This window comes from Vulpes vulpes, chromosome 9, assembly GCF_048418805.1.
Source record: "Vulpes vulpes isolate BD-2025 chromosome 9, VulVul3, whole genome shotgun sequence".
NCBI classification, from domain to species: domain Eukaryota; kingdom Metazoa; phylum Chordata; class Mammalia; order Carnivora; family Canidae; genus Vulpes; species Vulpes vulpes.
Window position 1 is genome coordinate 95,169,677 of NC_132788.1, and position 13,509 is coordinate 95,183,185.

At 53.0% G+C, this 13,509-nt stretch overlaps 1 protein-coding gene across 1 annotated transcript; it reads left to right on the top strand.

The window, feature by feature from the left end:
• The first annotated feature begins 10,241 nt into the window (after positions 1-10,241).
• Positions 10,242-12,752, top strand: PRSS45 (Putative serine protease 45). Its single transcript, XM_025984375.1, has 4 exons — positions 10,242-10,429; positions 10,917-11,191; positions 12,050-12,213; positions 12,519-12,752. The coding sequence occupies exons 1-4, from the start codon at positions 10,242-10,244 to the stop codon at positions 12,750-12,752; spliced, it is 861 nt and encodes a 286-aa protein (XP_025840160.1).
• The last annotated feature ends 757 nt before the right edge of the window (positions 12,753-13,509 follow it).

Below are 13,509 nucleotides of genomic sequence, written 5' to 3' on the forward strand. Positions count from 1 at the left end.
CTCTCTCATGTGGCTTTCAGCTCCAGGGTGATGAGGTAGGTGATGGGCTGTCCGCCAGTTACGGCTGTTCCTCCGTGGAGGTACCTGCTGGGTGGGGAGGGAGCTTTTTGTGCCAGGGGGTATAGGCTGAGCCAGAGCAACCCTATTGGTGGGGGTTAGGGCCTTCCTAACTCAGGGAAGAGGCTGGATTGGTACCTTTGGAGCATCACCTGAGAGCCTGTGATTCTGCTCTGCACAGGACACCTGTCACTTACTCTTGGTACTCAGAGTGACACTTGCTTTTCATTGCAGGTTGGTAAGGCCTTGCCTCCTTCTGTCCTGAGGTGTCCCTCCTTCCCCCATCGTGGCTTTTCTTACCCCTTCCTCTTCCTCTCCCCTGACCACTACACATTCAGATCCCTCCTGTCAATGGGATGGTATCTACTGCCCCGACTTCCTCTCAGGGGGCAACAGAGCGTGAGTGCAGAGAGGGTTTGGGGACTCCTGTGTTGTCCACTCACGCAGACCCTGACTTAATCCTTGTAGCTTCAGCAATGGTACCGGTTCACCTTCAGGAGAGCAAGCAGCTCATTCTTCACTACAGGAAATGCAACCAGATATTGCAGGCACAGTTAAGAACACTTCGCACCCTAGTGAAGCAAGGGATGATCTGTGGCTATCAAGAGGAGAAGGGTCCCTGCAAGGTCAGTTCATGGCTCCATGGTGGCCTCCGCATGGAGGATGTCCCCTCAAAGTCTCCTCATTCCCGAGTGCCAGGGCCTGGCTCATCTGCCACCGCCTCCCCTCACTCATGGGGGGAATCACTCATTGCTCCCCTGAGCTGGCCTGGCCTGTTCCTTCAAAAGGGAGCAGCCTTTGCTGCCTGGGGACACTGCCAAGGTGGGGGGAAGTCAGGGAGTGGGTAATGCTAACACTCTGAGTTCCTTTCATTGGGTTCCTCCCATGTGGCACTTAGCATGTGACCAGTGGGAGCATCTGTCCCCATTAGCTCTGTTAACCCCCCAGTCATAACCCTGCCACAAAGACATCCTACCCATCATACATGAGGTGAGGTCTGAAGGTGTTCGCTTGGTGTCCCCCTGAGCATGCCTGCAGGACTCCTGCACTGGGTGCTTTCTGGAGGAGGGGGCATTTGAGCTGGGTCTCAGAGGATGAGTATTTGGATTTCTTGGAAAGAGGAGAAGAGCCTTGTAGGGAGAGGGAGCCTCACATACAGCAGCTCTGAGGTGCGAGGGAACCGGTCACGTTCAGGGCACGTCTTCCAGGTCTGGAGCAGTGAGGTGGTCAACAGGGCCAGGGAAGAGGCCTGGAGTGGGAGTATGTGTGGTCTGGAGCGCTGGGCTGAGCTTCTTGATGCCGCCCAGGCCGGACTGCAGGCTAGGTGTTTGTTTCCATCGTCTAGGCAATGCTGCTGAGTTCTGAGTAGGACCTGGGGTGGTTAGGGGGTAAAGAGGGTGTACCTGAGGTTGAGTCACTGACTGCTGGGAGGGTGGGGGTGAGGGGCAGGTCAGGAGGGCTCTCTGTTTCTGTCTGAGTTGGGTGGTGCAGAGTGGGGGCATCAGAGCAGGTCTGGGAGAGGACATGCAATGTTCTGAGATGGGGGCCTTAGGCTATCTGGGACAGTCTGGAGACGGGGAGCTGATGAATGTGTGTTGTTGGATATGTGGGTTTAAGGCCAGGAGAAGTTTCAGGTTAGAGATAAGGAGTATGGGATCCTCCCAGGTACAGTTGATATTCAAAATAGTTCACATCCATTGAGGCCCAGGACTGAGCCATCAGAAAAGACACCAGCCTTAGAGCTGGAGTAGGGCTGTGGAAGCTGCTCACTGTGCCAGCGGCACCCCTTTGGTTGCTAGGGCATGGGAGGCTTGGGGAAGACCTTGGGGCAATGGAGAAACAGGGGTATTCCAAGAGGATTTCAACACGCTGCTGCACTAGGGCCTACTGGCTGTATATCATGTGTGCATCCATAAGCACCTGGCAAGGAGGAGACTTTCTCAGAGGTTCTTAAACTTTTCACTTAGTTTTCAATTCTCAAATATTCTCAGAAACCTAGGGCTGGTGGGTGCTTGGGGAGGAGGGGTCCTGGGGAAGCCCTATGTATGCCTGTCTCCCCAAGACTTGCAGTGTGATCAGCCAGTTCTAATGTTGATTCTCTTCCATTCCTGTGTTTGCTTTTTTTTTTCTTTCTCCAGGGAGATTCTGGGGGGCCCCTGGTCTGTGAATTTAGAGAAACATGGGTCCAGGTGGGGATTGTGAGCTGGGGCATTGGCTGTGGTCACAAAAATTCTCCTATAGTTTATACAGATGTTAGTTTGTACGAAGACTGGATCAGCAGTCACTTGAATCAGGCTTGCTCTTTGGGCTCAGCAGGCTTCTTCCCACTTCTGTGCCTGGTGCTGCCGCTGGGCATCCTGGTGGCCCCATGATCACACTGGCCCACTCCCCTCCTGTTTCTGAGTCTCACACTGGGCCTCTCCTCTGGCTTCTCACTCCTACTCAAATGCCCCTTCCTGCAATTCTGGTTGGCATCCACTGACCCTGTAGAGGACCACACAGCAGAAGGTGGCAGCAAGACTAGAGCCCCAAAAGTGCCCCAGCCTGATGGCCCAGTCACCTGCCTCGGCCACACCCACACCTTGGCTGTGCCCTGTCTGCCTGGAAGGAGGGAGTGCACGCATGCCAGCCTGAGAGCCAGCCGGCCTGCGAGGCGGACCCTGGTGCGTCCTTGCCATCTTGGAGAGCCTCTACCACAGAAGAGACCTCAGGAGCAGTGAGACAGCATCGGAGCTGGGTGTGGGCTCAGGCTGTCACCTGAGACTGTCAGAGCAGTCAGCTTGCTGGTGGTGCAGAGAGAGGGGGAGGAAGTGTCACCATGTCCCTGCTGAGGTGGGAGGACTGGGGTTTCCACATCTGCCTCGGGTGTGTCTGGGGCTGGGAGGAGTTCCCCTGTACCCAGCAAGGATCTGCCTGTGCGTGGCCAGCCTGTGGCACATGGGCCCTCTGTGACGGCAGCCCCGTGATGGGGCCCCCCTTCCTCAGTAGCTAGTGGCCACATCCAGGCTCACCCCAAGTTGTGTGGAGGCAGTGATGCAATGCACAGATTCCTGACATCAACTGAATAAATGGAATGTGTTTCTGTTCATTCTAAGTTCTGGTCTCCTGAAAATTGTGGGGTTGCATATAACATACTCTCTAGAGAATTAGTCTCTCATGTAGCAAAAGATCTACTCATGATTTTTATTAAGCCCTCAAGGGAGTGGTGAGTCCCTGTCAGCTCATATGGGAGCCCTCTGCATGGTTTTACCTAGCTGGGTCCTGCTTCTGCTACTCCACACGTCTGCCCCGAGCTCTGCAGCTTAACCAGCCTCTGCAGCTCAGAGGAAAGGATCACAAGAGACCAGAACTGGTGACAAGGAATGAAGTTAAAGCATGAGAAATACTTCTTCATTTCTTCCACTTGCTGCTGCTGCCCCCACTCCACAATGTTTTTTGTTTTTGTTTTTAGAATTAAAAATTTTTTAAAAAAGATCTTACTTATTCGTGAGAGACAGAAAGAGGCAGAGACATAGGCAGAGGGAGGCCCAGGCTCCTCCCCTCAGGGAGCCTGATTTGGGACTCCATCCCAGCATCTTGAGTCAAAGGTAGATGGTCAACCACTGCGCCACCCAGGTGCTGCAAGATTTTATTTGAGAGAAAGAGAGAGAGAAAGAGAGAAAGAGAGACGCGGGGCATGCAAAGCACGGGGAGGAGCAACGGCGGAAGGAGAAGCAGGCTCCCCACTGAGCAGGGAGCCCTATGCGGGGCTTGATCCCAGGACTCTGGAATCATGACCTGAGCAGAGGACAAACGCTGAACCCACTGGGCCACCCAGGCACCCGTCCCCTCCTCTTTGTTAGCAAACATCTGTGCTCCTGCTGGGAGGAAGGAGCTCTAGTTCTTAGGCTCTAGTTCTTCACTCTCATTCTCTGGCCCCCTGACTTGTTTAAAACACACATCACTGGTTCCACTCCCAGACTTCTCAGTCCTGGGGGTCTGGGGGCGGGGGGCAGGAACTACATCTTTAACAAGTTCCCGGTGACGGTGACGGTGACGGTGCTGCTGCCGGGACCACTGCTCCGCACGGGTCCAGAAGGCACCCTCCCCTTGACGGCCTCGCCCTGGAAGTGGCACGCGTCCCTTCTACTCCCCTGCGGGTTGTGGGACTCATTAGGCGGACCCCCTTAGCTCCCCAGCAGGGGCACGCGGCCCCCGGAGCTGGACACCTCCCGCCCCAGCACCGGCCGAGAAGCGGGAACCTGGGTGGCCGGCTCCCAGTTCTACCACACCCAGCAGACACGAGACACCGCATCCCGCAAGACCGCTCTGCAGAGGCTCGAGGCCCGGGTTAGGCCACCCTCCCTCCAGCGCAACGCCTCTCCCTGGTCGGGGCTCCCGCAGGACTCCGCATCCCGGCGTCGGAGCGGCTCAAAGCTACTTTCCTCAAGGCGCCTTCCCGGGCTCCCTAGCCCTACTGTGCCTCCCTCAGGCTGTCTCCGCCTTTTCAGATCCTCAGATCGATGGGACTTGAGAGCTCTTCCGCCGCACCAAGCCCAGGGGACTGAGGTGCGGTCGGAGGTCCGGGCGGTGGCCACCCCGGCGCCCATCACCCACGGGCTTCACCTTCAGGCCGCAGGCGGGCGGGCAGGCGGGCGGGCAGGCCTGCGGGGGGGGGGGGGGGGCCGGCGTCGTCGCGTGCCCGGAACCGCATCACGTGCTGCAGGCGCCCTGACAGCGTCACGCTCGCCGTCACGTGGGCTCGCGGCGCCGCGTCTGCCGCGTCAGGGGGCACCGCCGGGCCTCATGGCCGCCGCGCTCCTCCGCCGCGGCGCTGGGCCTGCAGCCTCTGGGCCCTGGAGCCTGAGCCGCCGTCTGCTGCTGCTGCTGCTGCTGCTGCACTCGGGTGAGGCGGCGCCTCCTCAGCCGCCGCGTGTCCGTCGTGGGTCGCCGCGTGTCTGCCACGTTCCCTTCCCCCGCCCCCATGCGGTCCTTCTGCCCCCTAACGCCGCCCCGCCGCCCTGCCCGGCACTTGACCCCTGACCTCTGGGCCTGCGACTCTAAACACCCACCCCCACACCCTGTCACCTGCCCTCCGCGGCCACCCCCTGGGATGGTGTCAGACCCCTGCCCTCAGGTGCAGCCCTGCATCCACTGCGTCCTCCCGGGCCCACGCGGCCGTCGCGCCTGAGACCCGAGCGCCCTCCGAGGCCTGGTCCGGCCTCCCGCCCGCGCATGCGCTGCAGGCCAGCCAGCCGCACGCGGCCTCCCTGCGCTGACCCCATCCGCCTTCCCTCTTCTCGCCCAGCCCCCCCCGCCCCGGCCCGGCCCTGTACCCCCCGCCACGCCCCGCTCGCAGCTGCTTCATTCACCGCGAGGACGCGGGCCCTCAGGGCTGCCCCCCTGGACAGCTCCAGCCCAAGAGGCCCCTGAGCCCCTCCGACCCCGTCTCCGTCTCCGTAGCAGTCAGAGCCCTCCCTCCTGTTCCGCCTCCCTGCTGCGGGCTGCAGGCCCTGCGTGCGCCCTGCTCCCCCAGCCAGTTGCCGCCCGTCTCCGTCCTCTCCCCGTTGCTAGGTTCCTTCTCCGGGTCAGGCGTCCTTCCAGGCCGCCCCGCTTCGCCCTTAATCCTTAGCCCACTCCTGCCGTGTCTCTGGCCTTGCTGTTCCTGACTTTCTCCCACTCCCTCCGTTTTCATTGTTTTCCAGCCCCCTCCCCTGGCTTCTCAGGCCGAGTCTCCTGATTCTCCTCTGCTTAGGATAACCCCCTCGCTCCCGCGGGCTTCCCAGGCCACCCACGCCCTGTCAGCCCTGTTCCCTGCAGGGCTGTCTGGGTTCCCTCTTCACCCCCCTCCCCCGGGGGCAGTGAGCTGCCGTTCCTGTGATAGTGCCCCACAGCACAAGCATCTGCGAGTGCAGCCGTCTGCCGCGTGACCTGGAAACACGTTTGCTTCTTGAGGTCCGAGGCCGAGGCCTCATCTTCCAATAAACTGGGTGCTCTTACTCTGTCCTTGAGTAGGTGGATAGTAGGCACCCTTCTCTAACACCAGGAACTGGGGGTCATCCCAGACGTAGCCACGCCTGGATCCCGCATCCAGCTCCCCGTGTCTGTTCTCCCTGCCGCTTCTTCATTTAGACCACCTCTTCTTGCTTGGGTCCCGCGGAGACTCTGGTGGGCTCTCACTGCCTCCAGACTTGTCACCTTCCTCCTCACGCTTCAAAATTCAAGCCTGACTCTGTTACCCTTCCACTGGCCTCCCTCCTCCTCCCAGAGGCTCCCTTTGCTTCTGGGCCTCACTCCTGAGGCCCCTGGTGATTGACCCCTGGCTTTTCCTCCACCGTATCCTTTCTTGCCATCATCAGCCTTGTCCGTTATTCTCTGGAGGCTCTGGCATACACCATGGTGTTTCTTTCTTTTACAAGGAATGTCATTGTCACTTTTCTGTTTTTACCTTCTTTTCATCTTTAACACCTGGCACAATAGCCCTACTTCCACAGAAGCCTCCTTGTCCCCCACTTCTTCCAGGCTCCCCTGAAACCTGCGGCCTTGTCCCTGCACTGACCTCACATAGTGGTTGTGTGTAATTACTTCTGTCTCTCCCGCCGGACAGCATGGTATCTATTTGATACACTCTGTCCCCCCCCCCCCCCCCCTTTGGGCTCCAGACTGGGAACAGAGTGGGAGATTCAGGAACATTTGGCGAATGGACAAATTAACTAATTCATGATCTCTTGCTTCCTCTCTGTTCCCCTTTTCTCCTCCAGGTTATAAAGAAAACACTTCCACACCAGGTGGGTAGGGTGAGCTACTGCTTCAGAAAAACTTCAGCTCCTTGGAGGCTGTGTTCTGAAAAGGGTCACATAGGTAGTGTTTCTGGGTGTTTAGGAAGCAGAATTTAGTCTCATGGGTCTGCTTGCTTTTTTTCTTCCTTTTTTCAAGATTTTATTTATTTGACAGCGGGAGTGAGAGAGCACAAGTAGGGGCAGCAGTAGAGGGAGGGGGAGAAGCAGGCTCCCCTGTTGAGTGGGGAGCTCAATGTGGGGTTCCATCCCAGGGCCCTTGGATGATGACCTGAGCCGAAGGCAGACACTTAACTGACTGAGCCACCTCTGCTCTCTAAAGGGCCTTTATCCTTAGACATCAGGGATGGTGGGTGAGGTTGCTCGCTTGTTCGTGGGCTTACATAGTCATAGGTCCTCCCTGATTGGTTGTGAATTGTTTGATTCATTACGATAGTTGTTCCTGCTTATGTCCAAGTCTTACTGCTATTCCCCCTCTTCCCCCTCCTCTCAACCTTTCTTATATGTTCAGTGAGCGTCTCTGCTTGTGTGTGTTCTTGTCGAAATATATATTGTGGTTTTGTGTGCATGTGTTTTTAACTTACATAAATGATGGATACTCTAGGTCTCTTTCTGTTTCCTCCTCTTTTCACCGGTTTTATTAAACATTTTTTTTTACTTGGAAATCATTTTAAACTTACAAAACACTGCAAAAATACAGATAGGTCAAGGAAAACATACATCATTTTTTCAGAATCAGTTGAAGGTAACATATAGCCTGACTCCTTATCCCTAAATACCTAGGCATGTTTTTTTCTAAGACTATCCCCTTAGATAACCATAGTATCAACTGATCAACTTCACTTATCAACCACTTCTCGACCTCAAAAATGTACATTGATACTGTGCTTTTTTATCTACTGCCCATAATCAAATTTGGTCAGCTCTTTGCATTCCTACCAGCCATTCATAAGGGTGTATATATTGCTACAGACCTACCAACTATAGCACGATGCAGCTTTTATATCTTTTTGCCAATCTAATAGATTAAAAATGGCTTCTTGGTTTGACATTTTTCTCATTACTTAATGGGTTTCAGCATGTCTCAACGTGCTTTTGGCCTCTTGACTTTCTTCTAATAAATTGCCTGTCCTCCTTTGTATATTATCTGTTGTTCTTTTTTTCTTATTGATTTCCTAGAGTTCCTTGTATATTCCTAATACAAGTCCTATATTGATTTTCTTTTTTTTAAAAAAGATTTTATTTATTTATTCAGAGAGACACAGAGAGAGAAGCACAGACATAGGCAGAGGGAGAAGCAGGCTCCCTGTGGGGAGCCTGATGCAGGACTTGATCCCAGGACCCCGGGATCACAAGCTGAGCCAAAGGCAGATGGTCAACCACTGATCCACCCTGTATTGATTTTCAATATTGCAAATATTGCCTTCTAATCTGTCTTCTGCCAGTTAATTTTGTTCCCAGGATTAAAAAAAAATCCTTGATTTTGATAATAATCGGATTAATCTGTTTGATGCTTTTATGGTTTGTATTTTGAGATTTTGTTTAAGGAGCCCTTTGCCACCCCATGTCATATGGTCTACTGTTAACTTTAGAGTTTCACTTTCCTATTTAGGTCTCCAAGTGCTTCTAGGGAGGAATCCAGTTTTGGTTTTCTTATTTCTTCTTTAGTGAGTCAGTTTTCCCAGCACCATCTATTCAACATCCATCCTTCACCCACTGATGGTAGTGGCTCCTTTATTTACATTAAGTTCCTGTGTTCCCAGAACAAACTCAAGCTCTCTATTCTTTTCCATTGCTCCATTTGTCTGTCCTTGTCAATACCACACTGTTTTTGTTGTTACGGTTTTGATGTGTATCTTGATACCTACTAGGACAAGTGTCCTTTTATGTTCTGCTTTTTCAGAGACTGAACTAGTCATGGACCTTTTTTTTTTTTTTTTTCTATTTCAGTTTTAGAATAAGTTTATAAAGCTTCCTAAAATCCTAATTTGGAAGATGACTTTATAGATTAATTTGGGGGAAAAGTACATCTGAAATGTTTAGTTTAAAAGCAAGGCATGTCTCTGTTGGTCATTTTCCAGGTTCTTTATTAGCGGTTTTTGTTTTTTTTCTTTATTAGAGTTTTATATGTATCACCACAGAAATCTAGCATAGTGTTAGATAAGTTAATTCCTTGGTATTTATGATTTTTTTGTTATTGAAAATATATCTTATTTTGAATATAGTTTCTAGCTGATTGTGCTGGAGTAGAGGAGTGTTATTGATTTAAACAGTAAGTTGTTGAAGTACTATATATACACACAAAAGTACACAAACTTTAAGTGTCCAGATCAAGAAATTGTCTCACAGTGAACCCACCTGTATAGTCACTGCCTTAGTCAGAAAGTAGAGTAACACCAGCCCCCAAAACTCCCTTATGATCTCTCTTACTTTCGCTGCTCTTCTCCCACAAAAGTACCATTATTCTTGGCTTCTGACCATATAGAATCTTTTTGCCTGTTCCTTCATGTTATGTGGTGTTTGCCGTAGGTTTGTGGTCTCTAATTTTTATAAAGTTAAGGATTTCCTTTCTGTTCCAAACTAAGAGATATTTTTTTTGTTTCTAGTTTTTTTTTTTAGTCATAAATACACGTTGAATTTTTCAAATGTCTTTGTTCTGTGTCTGTTGAGAAAAGCATATGATCTTTTCCTTTAGCGAAAAAGAACTGTTTATGTGGCAGATACACTGAGGGCTTTTCCATTGTGGGACCACCCTGGCCCCCCTGGGACAATCTCCACATGATTGTGGTGCATTATTTTTTCAAAATATAATGTTGAGTAATATTTTATTTAGAAATTTTTGCATCTGTGTTCATTCACACAGTTGTACAACTCGACTGCTTCAGAAGTACATGCAGGTGGAGACTGGAAACTGGGGTGGCGGGGCCTCCGTGCGCTCCATGCTGGGGTTCTTTCTTGAATGGCCTGTGTAAAGATTTCTGACACATGAGTCTGGAACTCTCCTCAGTTTTGAGTAGTGTGGGGACAGACCTTTTGCATGTACAAGATGCAGCAAGTTTTATGGCCTTTCAGAAACATGGCCTCGGGACTTAGGCCAGACACCAGAGAATGCTTTGCTTGTCCTAGGGCTCCTTCTGTGCTCTCTTGTTTTGGGGTTCCCTGCTAATCACTCCCTGTTGTCTCAGTATCTCTCTCTCTCCCCTGTAATGTCTCTGTGTCTCTATCTTGAAGCCTTGTATCTCTGTCGTCAGTTGTCCAGCCCTGTGCCTCTGGGCAGGCCTCTGCTCTCCCTTCTCTGGCTCTGTCTCCCCATCTTTGAAATATGGACAAGCCCCCGAGTTTACAGCTTTGTGTGCATTGTCTCAGGCTGGGGGGGGACATCTTGGTCTCAGTTGTTCTCATCCTCCAATGTGTGGTCACTGTGTCCCCCTGGACATTGTTCTTGAAGTTTGCGGCAAACCCTGGTGGTCAGGGGATTTGGACGTGATCCGCCATTGGCCCTGGGAGGTGAGCCTCCGGCTGGAAAATGAGCACGTATGTGGAGGGGCCCTCATTGACCTCAACTGGGTAGTGACTGCTGCCCACTGCATCCAAGGGTGAGTATGGCCCCTGTGTCCATGGCCTGGAGACCTATCCCCCACATTTCTTCTGTGAAACAGTGTGGAAGTCGGGAGGTGAAGGGGATTAGGAAGGGATATCCAGAATGGGGAAGAGGCCAGCTCAGGGTCTCACAGGAGACCCAAGCAGCAAATACTGTACTTGAGCAAGGCAACAGGAAAACCCCCCCCTTCCCCCCACCACCATCCCTCACGCACACGAGGATGTACACGTATATCAGCACCTGCCCACTTGCATACACCACATGCAGATGAGGCCACCTCAGATCAATGTGAACAGGGAATGAGGGGGCAGTGGTCATGTCCCTGGCCCTGAGGGCCTCCAGGCTGGATGAACAAAGTGAAGCAAACAGAGCAAACCAGGCAGGGCTTCTGCTAAACGGGAGGTTCTTCAGTGGTGGTGATGGGAGCGCGGTGTGGCCTGGGAACCTGACACCTACTACCTGGGGCCATGTGTCTCCTGCAGCACCAAAGAGTACTCAGTGATTCTTGGTACCAACAAGCTGAAGCCCCCAGACTCCCTGAGGGTCACCATGATCCCTGTGAAGGACATCGTTATGCACCCCAAGTTCTGGGGCCGGACCTTTATCATGGGGGATGTTGCCCTTCTGCAGCTCCACAGGCCCGTGGCACTCAGCAAGTACGTGCAGCCCATCTGCCTCCCAGAGCCCAGCTACAACCTGAAGGTTGGGACACAGTGCTGGGTGACTGGCTGGGGCCAGGCTAAACAGCGCTTCTCAGGTGAGCAAGATGGGCGGGGGTGGGGTGTGGAACCACAGAAGGGGTACTGCTGCACCTTTGGGGGCCTTGCCTGCCGGACCCCTCCAAGGTGCCTCTCGGGAGGCTCATGACCATTACCTCTGGGCCCTGGTTCTTGGGATGCGCTAGAACTCTCCTCATGTGGAAACTGTTTTCATGGTTGACACCACTGTGCTTCTTGTGGCCACCTCAATCCGGTCTAGCAGTGCCTGGGCTAGGCATGATCTTCTGCCTCTTACAGAAGCTCAGAGTCAGGGAATCATAAATTGACTTGCCCACTCGTTCATTGACTTGATGAGCTTGGAGTGTCTGCCCCATACCAAACCCTTTGCGTTGGGAACACGGGCCTCACCTGCAGGGCACTTCATTCCTGCATGGTGGTGGGGGCCCGGGCTGACAAGGGAAGAGGCAGAGGCTTTTTCGGGTGATCTCGAGATCAAGCTGGAAGGGGTCTGTGATGAGCTGTGGCCATGGGATATATCAGAGATGCCTGAAGGAGGAGCAAGTGTTAACTGGGTGACTGAGGGCACGACTGGTGCAAAGCTCAGAGGCTAGAGAGAAGCAGGACATGGTCATAAGTGATTTGTAAGTGGTTGCACTAAGACTTGGGTTGTGGCCTGCAGGGTGCAGAAGCCAAAGCTTCCCAGAGAAAGGGATCCTAGGAGAGAGCCTTAGAGGGCTCGTGGGACAGCGCAGGGGGCCAGACAGGTGAAGGGGCCCCGGGGGTGCGAAGGGGTGTGGTTGGCTGAGTCTCAGAAATGAAGGTGACAGGGCCGTGGGAAGAGACCAGGGCTGAGTGCAGTGAAGAGTCCTTTCTCACCCCACTGGGCTCCTCCACAGTTAACTCCACACTGACCCCAGAGCTGCAGGAGGCTGAGGTGTTTATCATGGACAATAAGAGGTGTGACCAGATTTACCGCAAGAAGTCCTTCATCCCCCACATTGTCCCCCTTGTCCTGGGGGACATGATCTGTGCCACCAATTACGGAGAAAACTTGTGCTCGGTGAGTTTCTGGGAGGTTCTGGCAGTTCTGTTGGAAGTGACCCCCAGGGTGTAGTGGGGTTTGCCAGGCTTCCCTCTTTGTCACCATCATCAGGCAGTACTCTGCTTCCCTCTTTCTTCCCCTGTGACTTCGATCTTGCCTGATATTCTGGAATGGATCTATAACTGAGGGGTGAAGGATGCAGTGAGATCCTCAAGGAGTGAAAGAATCCTCCGCAGAAGTCAGAGGGTGGGCATTCTGGGTCCTCGGGGGTCCTGGGTCCTAGTAGGGCCCAGAACTCCCATTCTCCTCTTCTCTTTACCTAGGGGGATTCTGGGGGCCCCTTGGCTTGTGAAGTCGAGGGCAGATGGATTCTGGCTGGGGTGTTGTCCTGGGAAAAGGCCTGTGCCAAAGCAGAGAATCCAGGTGTATATGCCCGCATCACCAAATACAGCAAGTGGATCAAGCAGCAAATGAACAATGGGCCTCTCTCATGCCTCCAAACCTCAACCTGGCTCCTACTCTTGTTCTGGCTGCTGCAGCCCCAGATGGGTCCCTGATCTCCCCTCTCTCCTCTTCTTCCTGCTTTGCCTCTGCTGTGTGGGTCCAGATCAAGGTTAGATCAAGGTCATGTGTCTGTATTCAATAGGAGTCAAGGTGGGGAAAGAGTGGCCCCTGGGAGATGGGGCCCTGCTTTTGCATCTCAGTGGGGAGGGATGTGGGGGATGACTGGGCCGTGGGTGACCAGGAGAAGGGAAGTGTGGCCTAGAAGGGCTCTGGATTGGGGACCAGGATAGCCTGGATTAAATTTGTGCATATGTGAGCTGGCTTTGTTTTCTTTTCTGAGTGACCCTGCGGGGGGGGGGGGGGGGGGGGGGGGGGGGGGTGGGGGGGGGTGGGGGGGGTTGGGGGGGTTGGGGGGGGGAGGCAGGGCCTCCTGGAATTAATTCTGCTGGCAGGCTCCCCACAGTGGAGGCTGATGGTTTTTGCTGTGTCACTAGTGTGGGGACATAGGGAAAGGGCCAGGGCTGAGGCCTCTGTTTCCTTATCTGTAAAGGGGGCCTGCTATAAGGGAGCTGCTAAAATATGCCTTGTAGCCTGACAGTAGGAAGGACCCACCTAAAGTGCTCCAAACTTAGCTTGCTTTCTTGTTTGTTTTTTTAAATGGCACTAAATAAAACCTGCTTGCAAAAGTATTACCTGTTCATCATCTATGTCTTTTCTTTTAAAATTAAAAAAAAAATTATAGGCAATATCGGAATACATCTTTGGTGTGATTTACTGAAAATATTCAGAAATACATGTAAAGGTTTCCCC

Excerpts from the sequence above, each read along its gene's own strand:
- PRSS45 (XM_025984375.1), top strand. The coding sequence starts at position 10,242 with ATGTGTGGTCACTGTGTCCCCCTGGACATTGTTCTTGAAGTTTGCGGC. Across the intron at positions 10,430-10,916 it reads GCTGCCCACTGCATCCAAGG|CACCAAAGAGTACTCAGTGA; the intron begins GTGAGTATGGCC and ends TGTCTCCTGCAG. Across the intron at positions 12,214-12,518 it reads ACGGAGAAAACTTGTGCTCG|GGGGATTCTGGGGGCCCCTT; the intron begins GTGAGTTTCTGG and ends CTCTTTACCTAG.